Genomic DNA, 19,745 nt, shown 5'->3' on the forward strand with positions numbered 1-19,745 from the left:
CAGAAAAATTTTATTTTCTATGAAAGACAAGAAATACTACATACCCCTAGTTGCCATAGAAAGTGATATACCTCGTCCTTCAACGCCATGTTTTCACCACCACCATTGAGCTCGCTATGAATACCATTCATGTTAGCCACAACATCAGCGTCATCATAGTTGTTCAGGGGGTAAATATCAGCAAATTTTGCTGATAAAGGGGCACCATCTTCATCATCACTACCACTACAAACAAAAGGAATCTGGTTAACGTTCCACCATAAATATAGCCTTACAAGACTTTGGGTTATACAACACACTTTGGGTTATTCCTATAATTTTAGGAGGAGGACTATAATGAACTAAATAGGAGAGGCAATACAGGAACTTCCAATATTGCCAGTCACAAAAGCCATAGATCCAAATCACAGCATGCATACCTTAGGGTCCATGCACAAAGTATGGGGTCTGTATACAGTGACCGATTACATTCTTAGAGGAACCAAGGCTGTGGAGTCAGTAGACTAAACCAACTCAGACTCCTTTATATATGACTGACTAATCCCAAAATGTAGGTAGTGACTGTACTCCTGTTAATATGCAACAAACTATGTATCGAAATGACACAATACAGTGAAACCTCTGAGACGACCACCCCGAAATTAGTACAGAAAAACTGGTCTTATAGGGGAGGTCCATGCAGAGAATGTACACAGAACGCAGGTGGAGTAGGCAAGTATGCTTTAACATATTAAACAGGTATGACATCAGTATATTACACCGGACCAGGTATGACATCAGTATATTACACAGGACCAGGTATGACATCAGTATATTACACCGGACCAGGTATGACATCAGTATATTACACCAGACCAGGTATGACATCAGTATATTATACCGGACCAGGTATGACATCAGTATATTATACCGGACCAGGTATGACATCAGTATATTATACCGGACCAGGTATGACATCAGTATATTACACCGGACCAGGTATGACATCAGTATATTACACCGGACCAGGTATGACACCAGTATATTACACCAGACCAGGTATGACACCAGTATATTACACCGGACCAGGTATGACATCAGTATATTACACCGGACCAGGTATGACACCAGTATATTACACCGGACCAGGTATGACACCAGTATATTACACCAGACCAGGTATGACATCAGTATATTACACCGGACCAGGTATCACCACATCAGTATATTACACCAGACCAGGTATGACACCAGTATATTAAACCGGACCAGGTATGACACCAGTATATTACACCGGACCATGTATGACACCAGTATATTATACCGGACCAGGTATGACATCAGTATATTATACCGGACCAGGTATGACATCAGTATATTACACCGGACCAGGTATGACACCAGTATATTACACCGGACCAGGTATGACATCAGTATATTATACCGGACCAGGTATGACATCAGTATATTACACCGGACCAGGTATGACATCAGTATATTACACCAGACCAGGTATGACATCAGTATATTATACCGGACCAGGTATGACATCAGTATATTATACCGGACCAGGTATGACATCAGTATATTATACCGGACCAGGTATGACATCAGTATATTGTACCGGACCAGGTATGACATCAGTATATTACACCGGACCAGGTATCACCACATCAGTATATTACACCGGACCAGGTATGACACCAGTATATTACACCGGACCAGGTATGACACCAGTATATTACACCGGACCAGGTATGACATCAGTATATTACACCGGACCAGGTATCACCACATCAGTATATTACACCGGACCAGGTATGACACCAGTATATTACACCGGACCAGGTATGACACCAGTATATTACACCGGACCAGGTATGACACCAGTATATTACACCGGACCAGGTATGACACCAGTATATTACACCGGACCAGGTATGACATCAGTATATTGTACCGGACCAGGTATGACATCAGTATATTACACCGGACCAGGTATCACCACATCAGTATATTACACCGGACCAGGTATGACACCAGTATATTACACCGGACCATGTATGACACCAGTATATTACACCGGACCAGGTATGACATCAGTATATTATACCGGACCAGGTATCACCACATCAGTATATTACACCGGACCAGGTATGACACCAGTATATTACACCGGACCATGTATGACACCAGTATATTATACCGGACCAGGTATGACATCAGTATATTATACCGGACCAGGTATGACATCAGTATATTACACCGGACCAGGTATGACACCAGTATATTATACCGGACCAGGTATGACATCAGTATATTACACCGGACCAGGTATGACACCAGTATATTACACCGGACCAGGTATCACCACATCAGTATATTACACCGGACCAGGTATGACATCAGTATATTACACCAGACCAGGTATGACATCAGTATATTATACCGGACCAGGTATGACATCAGTATATTATACCGGACCAGGTATGACATCAGTATATTATACCGGACCAGGTATGACATCAGTATATTGTACCGGACCAGGTATGACATCAGTATATTACACCGGACCAGGTATCACCACATCAGTATATTACACCGGACCAGGTATGACACCAGTATATTACACCGGACCAGGTATGACACCAGTATATTACACCGGACCAGGTATGACATCAGTATATTACACCGGACCAGGTATCACCACATCAGTATATTACACCGGACCAGGTATGACACCAGTATATTACACCGGACCAGGTATGACACCAGTATATTACACCGGACCAGGTATGACACCAGTATATTACACCGGACCAGGTATGACACCAGTATATTACACCGGACCAGGTATGACATCAGTATATTGTACCGGACCAGGTATGACATCAGTATATTACACCGGACCAGGTATCACCACATCAGTATATTACACCGGACCAGGTATGACACCAGTATATTACACCGGACCATGTATGACACCAGTATATTACACCGGACCAGGTATGACATCAGTATATTATACCGGACCAGGTATCACCACATCAGTATATTACACCGGACCAGGTATGACACCAGTATATTACACCGGACCATGTATGACACCAGTATATTATACCGGACCAGGTATGACATCAGTATATTATACCGGACCAGGTATGACATCAGTATATTACACCGGACCAGGTATGACACCAGTATATTATACCGGACCAGGTATGACATCAGTATATTACACCGGACCAGGTATGACACCAGTATATTACACCGGACCAGGTATCACCACATCAGTATATTACACCGGACCAGGTATGACACCAGTATATTACACCAGACCAGGTATGACACCAGTATATTACACCGGACCAGGTATGACACCAGTATATTACACCGGACCAGGTATGACACCAGTATATTACACCGGACCAGGTATGACACCAGTATATTACACCGGACCAGGTATGACACCAGTATATTACACCGGACCAGGTATGACATCAGTATATTACACCGGACCAGGTATCACCACATCAGTATATTACACCGGACCAGGTATGACACCAGTATATTACACCGGACCAGGTATGACACCAGTATATTACACCGGACCAGGTATGACACCAGTATATTACACCAGACCAGGTATGACACCAGTATATTACACCAGACCAGGTATGACATCAGTATATTACACCGGACCAGGTATGACATCAGTATATTACACCGGACCAGGTATGACACCAGTATATTACACCAGACCAGGTATGACACCAGTATATTACACCGGACCAGGTATGACACCAGTATATTACACCGGACCAGGTATGACACCAGTATATTACACCGGACCAGGTATGACACCAGTATATTACACCGGACCAGGTATGACATCAGTATATTACACCGGACCAGGTATGACATCAGTATATTACACCGGACCAGGTATGACATCAGTATATTACACCGGACCAGGTATGACACCAGTATATTACACCGGACCAGGTATGACACCAGTATATTACACTGGACCAGGTATCACATCAGTATATTACACTGGACCAGGTATGACATCAGTATATTACACCAGACCAGGTATGACACCAGTATATTACACCGGACCAGATATGACACCAGTATATTACACTGGACCAGGTATCACATCAGTATATTACACCGGACCAGGTATGACACCAGTATATTACACTGGACCAGGTATCACATCAGTATATTACACAGAACCAGGTAGGACATCAGTATATTACACAGGACCAGGTATGACATCAGTATATTACACCGGACCAGGTATGTCATCAGTATATTACACCGGACCAGTTATCACATCAGTATATTACACAGGACCAGGTATGACATCAGTATATTACACAGGACCAGGTATGACACCAGTATATTACACCGGACCAGGTATGACACCAGTATATTACACCGGACCAGATATGACACCAGTATATTACACTGGACCAGGTATCATCACATCAGTATATTATACCGGACCAGGTCTGGTACTAGTACTAGTGGCAATGGTATTGATGAAACAGCCATAGTATAGTACACAAGCCACTCCATCCCACACACACACAACCATAGGCGGCCCTCAACGCTTTAGATACTCCTCTGGTGACCAATATATTTCCTAGTTTAGGATGGACCCATCAATCTCGGTCCCCCTCAAGACTTTGCTCTCATTCTTTGCAGCAGGAATGGCTGCCCATTCTCATTCCCATTGCCCCGCACGCTGACCCCTTAGCATGGTTCTCCTCTCTCCTGGTCCCAGCAGGGTATCCCTGGAACGCATGGCTACCTCTCTCACACTGTTGGCTCCTAGACCAACAAAGCTCCCCTTTCCATTTTTCTCCTGACATTTCCTAGGCCAAAATCCGAACTTTAAAGGCAACCTGTGAACCCCCCAAGAATGCCTTTGGCTTGATAAGGGAGTGGTCCATTTATAGAGACTTAACTATTAACTATGGAGTCTAATGAGAGTGAAAGTGATCTTTTACAAAAAAAAACAACCAAAAAAACAAGCAAACAAAAATCATCCTTTTTAAGGGCAGGGTCTTCTCAAAGGAGCGGTCTTCTGCAGAGGTTTCACTGTATTGATAACTGTACAATATCAAATTTTAAAAAATTCAAAACTGGAGTCAAACCACTTTTCTCCCCCAAAACCTGGATCCCAACTCCACAGCCCTAAGTGGAATAAGGCATGACTATAAAATGGTGATTTCTTCTGCTCCATTTGAAAGGGAGGCTTACAAAGCTATCGGTGTACATTATGGTGCGGTCACAAAGCAATATACCCCACTATAGTTGTGCACCTTAGGGGACACAGCTAGGACTAAACAACATTTTGCAGCAATAGGTTCTCTATTATAGGTAAAGTCTTTACAACAGTTGTGTGCCTTACAGCTTCTTCGCAGACACCATCTCCATGGCAACAGAATACAACCAAATTCTCTGTCGTCTCATTCTGCAAATGACATTCCCTTTCATCTCTTCTCTATTTCAGACTTAGCAAGGAAGAAGATGATGTAAGATTGCAAGATTAGGATAGGTTCACATCTGTGTCAGTCTTCGTGGTAGACTTCATCGCAGATTCCGCCGAAAATCAGCAAAGTCCTACATGGTGTATGGGGTTTGTGGGTGACCGCTGTTTTAGAGGACTGGCTTTCCGTCATTCAGAGCTAGTGTGAACCTATCCTAACACTGCACTGGATTTGCCAGCTGTCTGCCAACATGGAGACACAGAGTTCTGCACAGGAGCTGTTCCCTGGGTGCACAACATGGAGTCAGTAGGCAAAAGCCTCTATTTTTTCACCGCCGGACTCTATTTCATAAATGGCTGACTGTTATGGTCAGACGCAGTAAAGATCCTCTAATTCTCAAAAAATTAGTCATCATCTTCATGTAAACTGTACAAAAATGAATTGAATAACATACTTTAAAAACTGTATTTTTAATCCAGAGTCCGAAACTTTTTCCTGCTGCGCAGGGAAATCCAAGCTGAAGCCCCTTTATTCTCAGGATTTGCAGAGGTCTGGCCCCCCACTGATAAAGTGATAGCATATCCCAAAGATAGGACATTGCTTAATAACAGGGATCAGTGTCCGAGCCCTCAGCAATTGTAAAACTACAACTCCCAGCATGCACCTGTGACTTCTTGGGAGTTTCGAGAACAGATGAGTAAGTGTGCATGTCGGGAAATGTAGTTTCACAATAGCTGGGGGCCCAGAGGATGCTAGACAAAAAAAAACAAAAAAAAAAACGCCTCTTTAAATGCCAATGACTGCCGAGCGTCTGAAAATCCCGAGATTAAAGTACAAGTACAGTCTGAGGCTTGCAACGGGGACATGAATAAAATCAGTACATAACATTTAGCACACATGCATAATAAAAACTCACAATGTGGGTGCAGACCCATTGTCTGCAAGGATCAGCCTTGGATGCTGCTGGATAGTGATGGGAGAACTGGGACCGGACCCTGAACTGGCAGAGGACATGCTGGGCGGGTGGATCTCTGACAGATAATCTGGAGTGGCATCTACTTGTAGTGGTAACGGATTTAGGTGGATATCGTCTGTGATAGGCGTATCCATGATACCGCATGTGAGGATGTGAGAGAGGCTGCAGTCATCGCAGGTGCACCTGACAGCAGAACACAGTCAGTCAGGGAGATTAAATAAATCATCGTTTTTGTAGAAGGCGATAATCAAAAACAGCGACACTACACGCTCCATAAATAGACGCTGCAGAAAGCGGCACGCATACAAATCACAAGTCTTCACACACCGGAATATTTACTACACATCCATCCTGCCAGCTTTCTAAGAATATGGATGCCAAGAACAGCTCTAAGGCTATGTTCACACTACCATTATTACCGTCTGTTGCTGTCATCTGTCATAGGATGAGAGCAATGGCCATCAACTTCAGGTTTATTGTTCAAATAGAAGAAAGCATCAGCCATGTTTTTACAAGGACGTGAATGTAGACTGACATGGGACAGAGGGGACTGTCTGTCCTGTGATGGATGAGAACAACGGATATAGAATAACGGTAGTGTGAACCTACCCTAACATCTGCATTCTAAGACATGTTCTAAGCATATGTCTCTCTGCTGCCTTATAAAAAGAACCGGAGAGGCTACTTTTGGGTAGTGTACCTTCTGGCTAGGGCTAGAGATCGCTGACTGTTAGTTGCCTCTATGGCGAACTCACAGACACTCTTTCCAGTTGACAGAGAGGAGACACGTCATTGGATAGAGAATAAGGATGGTTGTTTTGGCTAAGTGTCCGCTATCTACACTATTCTGACCTAGTTGTTAGGAGCAGTGGATATGTGAGGGCCCGCACACACTGTGTGAACAGGTTCCACCAGTATGGAGGATCATTTGATCCAACAAGTATTTGATCCGAAGTCACGGCACCCATTATGTGTCAGTCATTACCTTTGCAATGGTGTCATGAATGAGAATACTGGACAGCTACGTACTGGTCCTGTATTGTCTTAGCAGTCTTAGGGTATGGTCACACGGCGGAAACCTTTTACGCCGTGTGACTTCCCATGCAGCTAGCCACAATGGGATGCCGATGCAGTGTCACCACTAGTAGTGATACTGGGGAAACTAACAGCTCATTGATGTGTACAGGACATCCTGCGGCCCATCATGACAGGGGAGACAACATATCTTTCTGCAGGATAATGCTCACCCACACACAGCAAGAGTGTCCCAGGAATGTCTAGCAGATTGTATGGGTAACTTCACATGGCAGAAAATGAAGAGGATCAAATTCTGCCTATGTTTTTTTTGTGCGGCTAGCTGTGACGGGATGCGGTGCATCAGCATACCGTTGTGGCATCCTGCTCCTGATCAGGCCCAGATGAATGGGCCTAATCAGGAGGGAGTGTTGAGCCACAGCTAACTCAGCTGCTGAATCCGCGTGAAGATAGGTCATGTTGCTTTTATGTTGCAGATTTTGTTGCGGTTTTTTGAGCCAAAGAAGAAGGAAAAAAAAAAAACAACAACACGCAACTAAATCTGCAACAAGAAAAGGCTGCGTTTCCGCAACGTGGGGCCTTAACCTCAAGGTCTGATTCTTTCATCCGACGGATTAAAGCAATGGACAGTCGTAACATATATCATCGTTACATCCAAACAAACTTTCATTCCACTCCAACATTAGATTATACAAATACTTACTAGTCAGTTTTTATTAGTAAAGACACCATATTCACTAGAGAGGTCTTGTGATTAGGGATCTGTTTTTGCCCCTCCAACCCACCACGGTAGTCTATAATACAGCAGCTTCCACCAACATAACCATTACAGAACACCAGGCCCTTTTCCCCCACGACCAGACAAATACAGGAGGAGGAGACGGTTACAGCTGCCTAACCTTAAAGGGATGCCGGGACGGCTCCTACTGTGATTATGGCATCTTTACTAATGGAAACGGATTAGTAAGGGTATTAGTTTTCTATTGTATGAGCACTAGTCCTATTTTTTGTACCTTTAGCCCCACTATAATGGCCTCTCCTTCCTTTGTTCATGAAGGCAGTCTGATGAATAAGATTACAGTAGGTCTGAAGATCCTTCCATAGTATTAATGGAAATTTCTGCACTGCCTTAGTCATCAACCTCTCATCTAATGTGTATTGATAGCTTAAAGTGGTTTTCCAGGACTTAAAGACCAATCACCTATCTCAAGGATAAGTCACCAACTGGCAGGGGGACCACATACAAGCACTGCATCCTCTTCTTGAACCTGGTGACATGGCCTAGTTTTGCAATGCAGTCCCATTCAAGTGGACAGGACTAAACTACAATATCAGGCCTGGATGCTGCCATGTCAGGTATTCAACAAAGAGGATCAGCACTCACTAGGGCACCACAGCTCTTTCCATCAACTGATCTGTAAGGGTGCTACTGACCTGATGATTGACAACCTGTGTCTCTATGTCTAATGTAATGAACTTTATTGAAAAAGGTTATTGTTTTCTGGCTGAAAATCCTATTTAAAAGTTCCTGCCACAAGGTGTCTCCCTCCTTCCGAATGTGCTGTTCATTCAGTGTTACCAGGGAAAGTCCGTCTCTAGAAACCAAGAAGCTCCAGATACAACACAGGTAATTGGAGGGGCAGGTCTCTTCAAAGGCTGCTTGCACACAGCTGCCTTGGGCTCCCTTCCTGTAATACTGCACTGAGAGGGGTCTGCACCTTGTCACAGTGAGTGTACGGAGAGTTTGATACTGCAAATGTCTGACTAGCTGATGTGTTAAGAAAATCGCTCGCTCTCAGTGATATCAACCTTTATTGTGCTCAGCTTTCCCTTTTTCTGTGTGAAGTATCTTTTTAGCTGCATCATCACCTGTGTTTACAGTTCGTTGTTCCTGGATATTTTATATTATGTTCACTTAGGCTTTCGCAGCCATCTGTTGTTTGTTGTGACAAACACAGCAGAGGATCCTTGTTTTCTGTGTATAAAGAGTGAAAAGCCTCATGCGAAGTGAAGGACAGGAATTATGGAAGAGTAAACTACTTCACTCTTCTCTGTTGTATTCTACACAAACCGCCTGCCTCAGAGAGAAATATAAAATGTGTTGTAACCATAATGGGGTTAAATACAACATCACTAAGGTTAAGTTCACATCGAAAAATTTGGTGCCGATTTTGAGCAGGATACCAGCTCAAAATCGGCTTCAAATTCTGCCGTGAATCTGCCGTCAAAAGGAGACAGAGACCAATGCAAGATGCTGAAAAAAAATAAGTATCCTGCCCATTCTCTCTGTGTATTTTGCAGCACGAGTCTCGATCTGATAGGCCTCAGAAGCAATGGGACCAAACAGAGAGTAAAGCCTGCAGCAGAAAGCTCTGCCTTGGCCGCCGCAGGATCATAAAGTGGAGAAGAATCAGAGACAGAAGACCACAAATTCCTCTTCACTTTCCAACATGTGAACATGCCCTTAGAAAGCCAGGTAACAGATTGCCCAGCAAGAAAGTGCAGATATTTCAACTTTTGAAGAAAACTCAGGTACCCTTAAAGGTAATGTGAGAACACAAAACTTAAAATGAATACCATAAAACAGCCAGTAGGCCCTAGTGTGTGTTCCATCAGCTGGCAATGAACTCACCTCTTCCTATAGTTACAGTTCGGACAGTCGGACATACACATCCGCGTCGACAACATGTGTCTCATTTTGTCTGCAAAGTTGTTTTCTCCAGTTAATGCTTTCTTATTGTTCAGCTGAGGAAAAGAAATTAAGAGAGGTATAAAACTATATCTATCTAACACTCAACTATTAGAAAAAGATCAGGAATAGGAACAGAAACCAAAAGGATAAGAGAACAGGGTGATGGAGGCAAGCATTAAGGGCTCTATATGGACATGACCATGACATGGACGCGGGTGACAATAATGGAGTCAACAGTGAAAGGAAAAAAACGCACAAACCAAGCACACGTACATATTACTGGCAGATCTGACTGCACACAGGACATTACTATACTGGATAAAATAAAAGGACTCCTTTATAGAGGATCGGTCACCTCTCCTGACATCGGTCTGCCTGGATTTCCCACAATACAGCAAATCTGGAAGATCTTTTCTTACACTACGTTCACACTAGCATCGGCTCTCCGTTCTTCTGGTCTGTCAGCAGGGACCAGAACAATGGAGAGGTGGACCAATTAAATAGTGGTTACACATACAACCCGGTGGACCCCATGGACTATAATGGGGTTCGTTGGATTAAAATAATCCAGCGGAGGAAAGAAAGTCCTCCAATTATCCCGTACAAATTCATGCATGAATTGTCAAATGGGTGTTACAATTCACCAGGTTACAAAGAAACCTGTCACGGTGATTTTGGACACTAAACCACCCACAGGACCTTATGGGTTTACTAACCCAAATCGCCCAGTTATAAAGCCGGCCAAGCCCGCATTAAAAATGAAACACCTTTAGACTGACCGCACAGCTATACTCCCCGCACTGGCACAGGAGTACACCATATGCATGACCTGGACATGGGGCACAGGTGTGGGAGCACCAAAAGAGACGCCAATGAAACCTCTCTGGATAAGTATAAAGGATAGTTTGGAGTTTTGCGAGGTTTGGTATTTTTTTTAATGGATGCATGGAAGGCTTCACAATAAAGGTTATTATGGACACTGAACCCCCCCAGATCCATAAGGACCTGTGGGCCCAAAATCGGCCTGATAGGTTCCCTTTAAAAGGTCTGACTCTTCATATTCTTATACGGACATGATGGAAGACACACCCAGCTGTCAATTTATTATCAGAGGATTAAAGTAAGATACAAAGGCCGGGTTCACACGGGGTATTTTGGACCAGAATTTGACACAGAGGCTGCCTTAGATTCCGGTCCAAAATTCGGGTAGCCGCAACTGGATGCCGATGCAGTGCATCGGCATCTAGTCGTGGCACTCCGCTCCTGATTAGGCCCAAATGAATGGGTGTCTTCAGGTGGATGTCACGAGGCGAATCCACCTGAAAGAATGAGCATATTGCTTTTTTCCAGGAGCCGGAACGAACTGCTCCCGGAAAAAAAGAACTGCCCAGCTCACATTGAGCCGTTTTTTTGGTGAGGATTTTGAAGCAGATTCTGACTCAAAATCCTGAACAAAATACCCCGTGTGAAATCAGCCAAAATAAGTTACAAAATTCTTATTTGATAGAATACAGTGTCAGGAGCGACAGAGATCCTCTTATGTTGAAGCAGGTGTGTCAGGAAGCACTGTGGGTCATCCTATGCTTGGCATCAAAACTCAACTCACTCAAAGGGGTTTCCAGTCCAAAACTATCATTTCACACTGTTACTATATCCCACAGGATAAGTCATCAGTACGATCTTCTCATGGGGGATCTACACACAAACCCTGCAGGGATAAGGGTGCCAGCAACTGCTAGCTGATGGGGAGCGCATGCAGCACCGCTACTATTCAAGTAATAGGAAAGATGGATACTTGAATAGGAGCAGTGTCGTTCAACCCCTCCTGTCTACTAGTAGCTTCCTGCACCAGCTGATCTGTGCAGGGGCCAGGTGTTAGACCCTAACAGATCACATACTAATGACCTCCTGTGCGCTAAAATACAATGCAGCCGGGTGGACTCACTGACAAAAAATTACAATTGGGTCATTTTACTTTTCTTGACTTTATTTTGCCAGACATATACTTCTGGTAAGCAGTGCAGCAACAAGGCCAAACCGCCCCAGCAAACCAAGCAGAGAGAAGTGGATAGAAAAGGCCATGACAGATCATTCTCAATTTTTCTCCCCCAGAGAGGATTTTGCTTCATGAAAGTCAAATCCAAAGCATAGTGAAAGCAATGGTGGCGTCTTACTTGGTCTTCAATAAACATCCTTTGCTTATAGTATTCCCAATCTTCTTTTAGCATCCTGTGTTTGGACTGCAAAGCCATCTAAAATGAAGTTTAGACCAAAATAAACATGCTTTCCGTAAAATCTCGCTATCCATCAAAGAGGGCCGTAGCTCTGCGGAGGGACAGTCACTGACTAGGCTGCAATTTTAGGCAAATGCAATAAGGAAATTGGGCATTAGGCCAGAACATTGATATTTCTGTGATATTCTGATACAATTTGTTTTAGAATCTACTTGCAATGCGAAACAATTAGATATGAGGGAACACTATTGGAAACAGCTGTTTCGAATAGCACGCTCCCATAGAAATGAATGGAAGCAGCTGGCACGCCGACTTTGCCAGCGGCCGGCCGCTTAACCCCCCTACGTGCCGGCTACGTCCATTCATTTCTATGGGAGCGCGCTATTTGAAACAAATAGTTCACTCATCTCTAGTAACAATATAACTCTGGACTAGACAGATCCTCTGATATTCTTCCTGGAAATGTATAGAATAAACTGACAACTGGATGTTATCATTCTAATTATCCTACAGAGACTGACATTGTCCAATCCTTGTTCGTGTCAGGCTGCTTTCAGAAGGCCGGGTGCAGTCTAGGGGAACACCAAGACGGCCTCATTTTCTAGATAGACTGTGGCTCAACAACAAGTTGACGGTGCTTCATATATAATATATGGTGCCTCATACGGCCTTGTAAACCAGATAGATCAAAGAAAATGAATAGAAGATCACCTCAGTGACCTGGGTGTGAGGAGCGCGACTGAGCATGTGTGTCCCCTAGCGCTCAGCTCATTAGGAGGATGTGTATATTGCTATACATTGAACGCCAGGTAGCGCCATAATATGCAAGTGAATGTATATGGCAAACATAAATATGGTATGTAACACTAGGACAGCCTAAAACTTGAGCAACGGGCCTACCAACTACAACACTGGCATAAGCATTTGCATAAAACTTGCAGAAAAGTCCAACTCTCTAAACCAGAGGGGCAACAAGTAAGAAAATGCCCGTGACCGGCCCCTTACACTGGACTATATTGTAAGGCGCAGCTACATCTAGAGAACCTGCAATTATATTACTAAAACATAACCCAACTAGCTAGTATGCTCTTCATTTGTACGTACACTTAGACACAGGAACTATGGATGTCAATGAAAAGCACATCTGAGCATGCATGACAAATCTGTCCCGTAAGTAAAGGACACAAGTTCCAGTTTACCTGCTCATCTACGTAGTTATCAATCCTTTTTTGACACTCCAGCCACTCTTCAGCAATCTGACCCATCTCCTGCTCCAGCTGAAGGTACCTTTGTAGTAAGGTACTATACATGTCCTCGCTGTACGAGTCGTGTGACGTTGTGCCAAGCCTGGGGTGCAAAACATACGTCCAAAGTTGTCAGTAAATGCCATAGTAATGAAACTTCTAAAATCACATTATTTCACATGACACGGTGGAGGCAACTCAACTTTGAACCTACCATATAAATAACAAAAAGGAAAAAAATAAATTTATCAATTCTGAACCCTGAAGACATTACCTTAACTGTGACACCAATGCCGGCAAGCTGTTTTGTAGTAACGGTTCAGAAAACACCAAGTTTTCAAAGAGATGCTTATTGTGCAGTTCCCACGTCACCTGGAATTTCTTCAAATGTTCATTTTCCTACGTTCAGAAAACATAACAAAACCTGCAAATGAAACTCTCAAAAGACATTGCCTGCCTCCAAAAGCACACGGTGAGCAAGGCACGTAACATGGAGAGTCATTTTGTTCCTACCAAAGTGATGAGGAAGGTGCCGATTGTGCATGCCGCCTGACAGAGGGCGCTGTATTCTTCTAGGAGGAGGGAGATGAATTGGTGGGCTTGAGGAGGTTTGTTTGGGGTCACCTTAAAGCCCAGTGACAAGTGCTTGAGCAGACGGACTTTCATCTCCAGGACGTACTCTCGTGCTTGCTGCTCTAAGCGCTGATATAACTGGTAAGGGTCCCTTTCACATAACCTGTAGGAGGGAGACAGAAGGGTGGATTAGCTAGATTGTAAGAAACTGTCCACAATAAGTGAAGTCAGTCTCTGGAGACAGGGACTGAAAGTATAACCTACAGTGCTATGGAGTATACTGCTGATATACTATACACTTCTATACAATCATACAGGCTACGTGTGCACACTGCAGAGTGTCAAGCATAGACAAAGAAGGGGCTGAAGGAGCATTATCAGTGTACTATGCCAATACACACAGCCCAAAGGCCAGGAGTCCATCCCATCGCCTATGATGGTTGGGTCTAGAATGGAGTGGTTTAAATCCGGTGTATCGTGGACCCAGTAGGAGGCTCAGCTTGTCACAAGTAACACACCTGGAGAATTGGCATTTTCGGGTGTTGTATTGTTGACGTAGAGGCCTCTCCTATGTGCAACCCTAACCAGTCTGGTTTGATGTGGATACAGCAGGTGATGCCTCATACTAACAGTCAGAGGAGGCAGCGCCATCTACTGGATCCAAAGCATACCAGGCAGCAACGGATTTTACCCAATCCATTCTAGCATCTAGCCATGCTGCTTCATACTTCATTGCTTGAGGACCTGTGATGATGACATCACAGATCCTTAGGCTACGGTAGTGCCTAATATACAGCTCTGCACTGCTACACCAGATGCTTATAAAAAGCGGTCGTCAATATAGCGCAGAGATAGCTGCAGCTGCCAGACTGGCATTTATTATTTATTTTTTTTCCCCATACGTAGCAGTGGACAGCTTTGTGTGTTACTGTAATTGAGTAAGGACCTATGATTATGCCAAAGGTCCTTTAGCAACCAGAAATCGTATGTGTAGGATGTGGTGCACTCGCATATAATGAATTCCTCTAGTCAACAAAAGTGGGAAATGTTAAGCATTAGTTATAAATTAATATCTAATAACTCGTCATAAAACAAATATTAAAATAGTCTAAAATTTATATTTTTCATTAATAAAAATGTGGGCGTTGTTTGGCGACATTCCCTTTATAACATCCTAATAAAAGAAAAAATACCCCAAGGTACTATGTCCCTGGATCTTTAGTTACTTTGGTGTTATAATAGAATAAAAAGTGCCATAAGTTAATTGTATGTAAAGTGTTAAAAGATTTGGCACAGAGTTGGTGATGGTGACACGAGATCCCCGACATCTGACAATTTCCTTCCAGAAACGCAGGTATACACAGTTCCCATTTCTTGGGATGGGAGACATTGTAATTCAATCGACATAATTTCCATTTTATCTGCTGTAATGGGATTCCACCCAAGCAGTACAGACACTATAGAGTGACAGGGCTGCCAAACTATGGGAATCCTGACCAATGGCTTAGGCACATTATAAAGTGGCCAGGGCCATTTGTCTCTACCATGTCAGAAGGACACAAAGTGTGAAGTGAGACAATCATCCTAGAAGTCTGCATCACATGTCTGATTATAGAATAAACAGCTTATGCACTTACCTATCGACCAAATCTTTCATTCCATCCTTCTCTGGCACCAGTGACTGGTCCTGGTCATCCGCCAAGGGCGTTCCAGCTTGACGGTATATGCAACGTATCATGTACCGTACATCTGACCAGTAATTTTGTAGCTGCTGGGATTCCCGTTCAGTCTCTGCTGAAATTTCCCTAAAATTAAAAAAGGGGGAGGGAAAAAAAAAAAAATCTCACATGGCAATGTTGCAAAGTTCGTACATGCTTTGAGATCTCAAACACAAAGTCAATGATTCCAAATCTTAATATCACGTCTTGCTATGTTTTGGATGAGAACAAACTAGAGGATTAGAGATGAGCGAGTAGTATTCGATCGAGTAATATTCGATCAAATACTACGGTATTCAAAATACTCGTACTCGGGCGAATACCACGCGGTAAACATTTGATTCCCCTCTCACCTTCCCTGGCGCTTTTTTTTCACCAATAACTATGCAGGGGAGGTGGGACAGGAACTAGGACAACGTAGGCATTGAAAAAAACCTATACAGTAGAGATGAGTGAGTAGTGAAATATTCGAAAATTCGATTTGAGTAGACCTCAATATTCGACTATTCGATCGAATACCTACTTGCTCATCTCTATAGACTATCTCTAAGACGAAACGGGACACCAGTTACAGCCAAAATTTGCGTTGTGCTTCTAATAGCTGAAAAGTCTACAAGCTAAGGTTCCGCTCACACTGACATCAAATCAGAACCTCTGAACGCAGCAATATTTTTCCAATGGAAACAGTGGTTGTGCATCAGACTCAGTACGGCTTTATGCTATTGTACGTGGAAACTACAATGCAAAGTCGTCCTGTAGCTATCTGAAAATGTTATTCATGGATCCACCTGTTCTGTTCCAATGAATATAAAGCAAATCCTATCCTGTTCCAAGAACGGAACGGAAGCCCCGATAGTGGAGAGTACGTCACGGAATACATTCAGATAGCAGCCCAAGCGTCATCCGACTGCTGCAAAATTGTTCATGTGCATAGGGCATTACAAAGTCCTATATACATGTTAGTTCCCCCAATGATTAGACACTGATGCTCTATCCTGGCCATAAATGAATACAATGAGAAAATCCCTTTAACTGAAAGCTTAACCTTAGAAATTGTGTAATTGAGTACTGCATACTATAGATCTACTACTAAAATTTCCGAACAATTTAGGGCAGCGATGCCCGTCACCTTCCTGAATTGCTGGTGATCCTTACCTGCGCTCATTACACGCTTCACAACTGCACGACATTTCAGGAGAAGCGGAGTTATTAAGGGCCACAGTGGGTGCAACAGTCTGAGCTCCGACTAACATTCGTCCTCCGCCAACAGGTTCTGGTTTAGAACCGCTGTTGCCCGGTGGCATGTGCAAAAGGAAATCTTGACTCTAAGAAAAAGAGAAAGAAAAGGTTCAGGTTTACAAACATTTTCAGCACTGACAACCCTGATGCTGACCCCCATAACTACACTAGGCACAAGATGGTGGATCCCACAGTAATGAACACTACTATGGCAGCAGCCTTACCACTAAGGATTGGTCTTGTGTGGGGTGGATATCGTCACTTTCTACCGTCCGCCGGCAGTCTGAGCATACCCACAATGGAAGGTGCATCTTGGCATTGGATTTTGAAGATGTGGAAAGTGCTAGTTTGCTTGATTTGTTTGTGCCACACTCTGACAGTGTAAGGTCCTTTCGTTCACTCCTGCAGAGGAGGCAATGTTCTCCCGTGGTGTATGGCGCCCTCTGACCCAAGCCAAACGTAAACGGTGCCTAAAAAAAAAGAAAAAAAAAATGATTAAGGAATCATACAAGCATGAATCAGTTCAAAGGTTTCATGTGTCTTCCCCATTGAATTCTATGAGACAATCGAGTTCCGGTAAAAGCTACACCAAACCTATAAGGCTGCTGTATCAATGATATCTCAATGAGCTCCCAAGAAAAAACATGAAATCTAATCCCCATCTTCTGTGTAAGTAAACCTGCACAGCCGGAGGCTGTTACAAAAGTACTAGCGATATTCCTTAGTGTAGAAGACGGGGTCAAATAATGAAACTTGACCGTTGCTGGCTGAGATACGTCCAATGGATACAGAATCCAAAATGGTAACAGCTAAAGTCTGTGCGCGCTGGTGCGGGCTCCTTGGATTAAGGGTACAATTACACACACCTAAGTGGTTGTGGTAACACAATGTACCTGTGCTCGCCACCTGAAACAACGGCAAAACACAGTCCGGTGACTAGTGGTAAGCCATGACCATTACCTAAGGTCAGTGACGGAGTAATGGCGCCCTATCCAAATCTGCATATGACTCCGGATTTAGCACAATGACCTTTAGGTAATTGTACAAGTCTATAGGACAACAGAGTGTACAGAAGCGCCTCTGATGTAAATGTGAGCATAGCCTCGAGATATTTGGATAGTAAAAATAACCGTGCGTGCAGGTTAGGTTTTCTATCCAGACACATTGGCGGAACACAATATAACTTATTAGTCGTCCACAGACACTGCAGGTGTCTGTAGAGTGTCCGACTCGTATATGGCTTTACAATGGGGCAATTTTCAACACTAAAACACCCGGTTGAGAAGTACCTGCGGGTGGTTTAGTGTTCCAAAGTGCCCGGACAGATTCCCTTTATAGGAATCACAAGGAAGAGAGGAGCACTTCTCCATCCTAGGCCCCATCCTAGTCCTGCCAGCTTCCTTCTCATCTCTCTGTTGCTAATGCAGCATTACATAACATCTGGGAAGATCTGGGAGGACCGGGATGGTTCCCAGGATAGTTGAGTGCCACCCCCTGAGAACGCTGCGTTATTTGCAGCGAGTGCACGCTCTCTCTTAGTATGTCGGCTGCAGATTTCCTGTGGATAGCTGGTGCAGTAGTGGAGCAGAACATAGCCTTTGGCATCAGCTTGTTTATCCACAAACTGGTGAAAACAATCGGAGTCTACAGGCAGGACATGACCTTGCAGTGTTCCTTGGACTGTGTGCAGTCGGCTGATTTATTGCAGGTGCTAAGTCACACGTTCTATAAGCCAGCGGAGGATATGCAGCGCTGCATGTACAGGATTAATATAGGAGCTGCAGCTACTGCTGGGAAGAAGCTCGGGAACATAAGAGAGCCATGAATCACAGGCTTATAATTGCTGTGGTCGGGGGAACAAGCTGCACATCCTGATCAGCCGCAACGGGGAGAGGAGCACACACTGGGCTTCTCAAATACCGGCTCCTCTGTCTGCTAGGATATTACTGCCATCATAGACGATGCGAAACATAGTACTGAATCATCCTCATCGATCCTCCAAGTATGGTCCAGACTTCTACACATACCAATGCAAAGGGCCACACCTCTGTCTGCTAGGATATTACTGCAGCCATCATAGAATCAATAGGAAACATAGCACTGAATCATCCTCATCTATCCTCCGAGTATAGTGCCATGGTCCAGACCCAGGGACTTTCACACTTACCAATTCAAAGGGGCACAACTGTCTGAGGCTCTAGATGGCCTGCAAATTATAAGGCATGGGGTCCAATAACCCCCCTCCCCCCCACGCACACGGATCAGCTATATGAAGAAGCAACGACAGCACCCAAGACATGTGACGTCTCATCCATCAGTCAAATGGCATGTCCACAGATCAGTTCCATCCAAATGAATAGGCTAAGCTGCAATACCAAGCACAGACACTATACAAACGTATGGCGCTGTGCTTGGTAAGTAGTGAGGAGGCCGCAGCCTCTTGGGCCTGGGTTCAGTAGGTTACCTAACTTAAGGATAGGCCATAAATTATTAAGCCTGGAAAACCCTTGTAACACTGGCCAGACCCCTTGGATACAGAGTCTGCCAATCT

At 43.9% G+C, this 19,745-nt stretch overlaps 1 protein-coding gene across 2 annotated transcripts in view; it reads right to left on the reverse strand.

The window, feature by feature from the left end:
* FAM193A (family with sequence similarity 193 member A) overlaps positions 1-19,745 on the reverse strand; it is a 59,087-nt gene that overhangs the window by 16,955 nt on the left and 22,387 nt on the right. Inside the window, exons 3-12 of one of the 2 annotated variants that reach the window (XM_075261024.1) lie at positions 17,419-17,664; positions 17,111-17,280; positions 15,875-16,042; positions 14,178-14,400; positions 13,939-14,063; positions 13,620-13,767; positions 12,361-12,438; positions 10,127-10,239; positions 6,400-6,642; positions 72-225 (exon numbers count right to left, since the gene is read on the reverse strand). In XM_075261024.1, the coding sequence (XP_075117125.1) occupies positions 72-225; positions 6,400-6,642; positions 10,127-10,239; positions 12,361-12,438; positions 13,620-13,767; positions 13,939-14,063; positions 14,178-14,400; positions 15,875-16,042; positions 17,111-17,280; positions 17,419-17,664 (1,668 nt within the window). The remainder of the gene's footprint in view (positions 1-71; positions 226-6,399; positions 6,643-10,126; positions 10,240-12,360; positions 12,439-13,619; positions 13,768-13,938; positions 14,064-14,177; positions 14,401-15,874; positions 16,043-17,110; positions 17,281-17,418; positions 17,665-19,745) is intronic. The other variant, XM_075261031.1, reaches the window with a different exon arrangement.

This window comes from Leptodactylus fuscus, chromosome 1, assembly GCF_031893055.1.
Source record: "Leptodactylus fuscus isolate aLepFus1 chromosome 1, aLepFus1.hap2, whole genome shotgun sequence".
In the NCBI taxonomy this organism is placed as follows: domain Eukaryota; kingdom Metazoa; phylum Chordata; class Amphibia; order Anura; family Leptodactylidae; genus Leptodactylus; species Leptodactylus fuscus.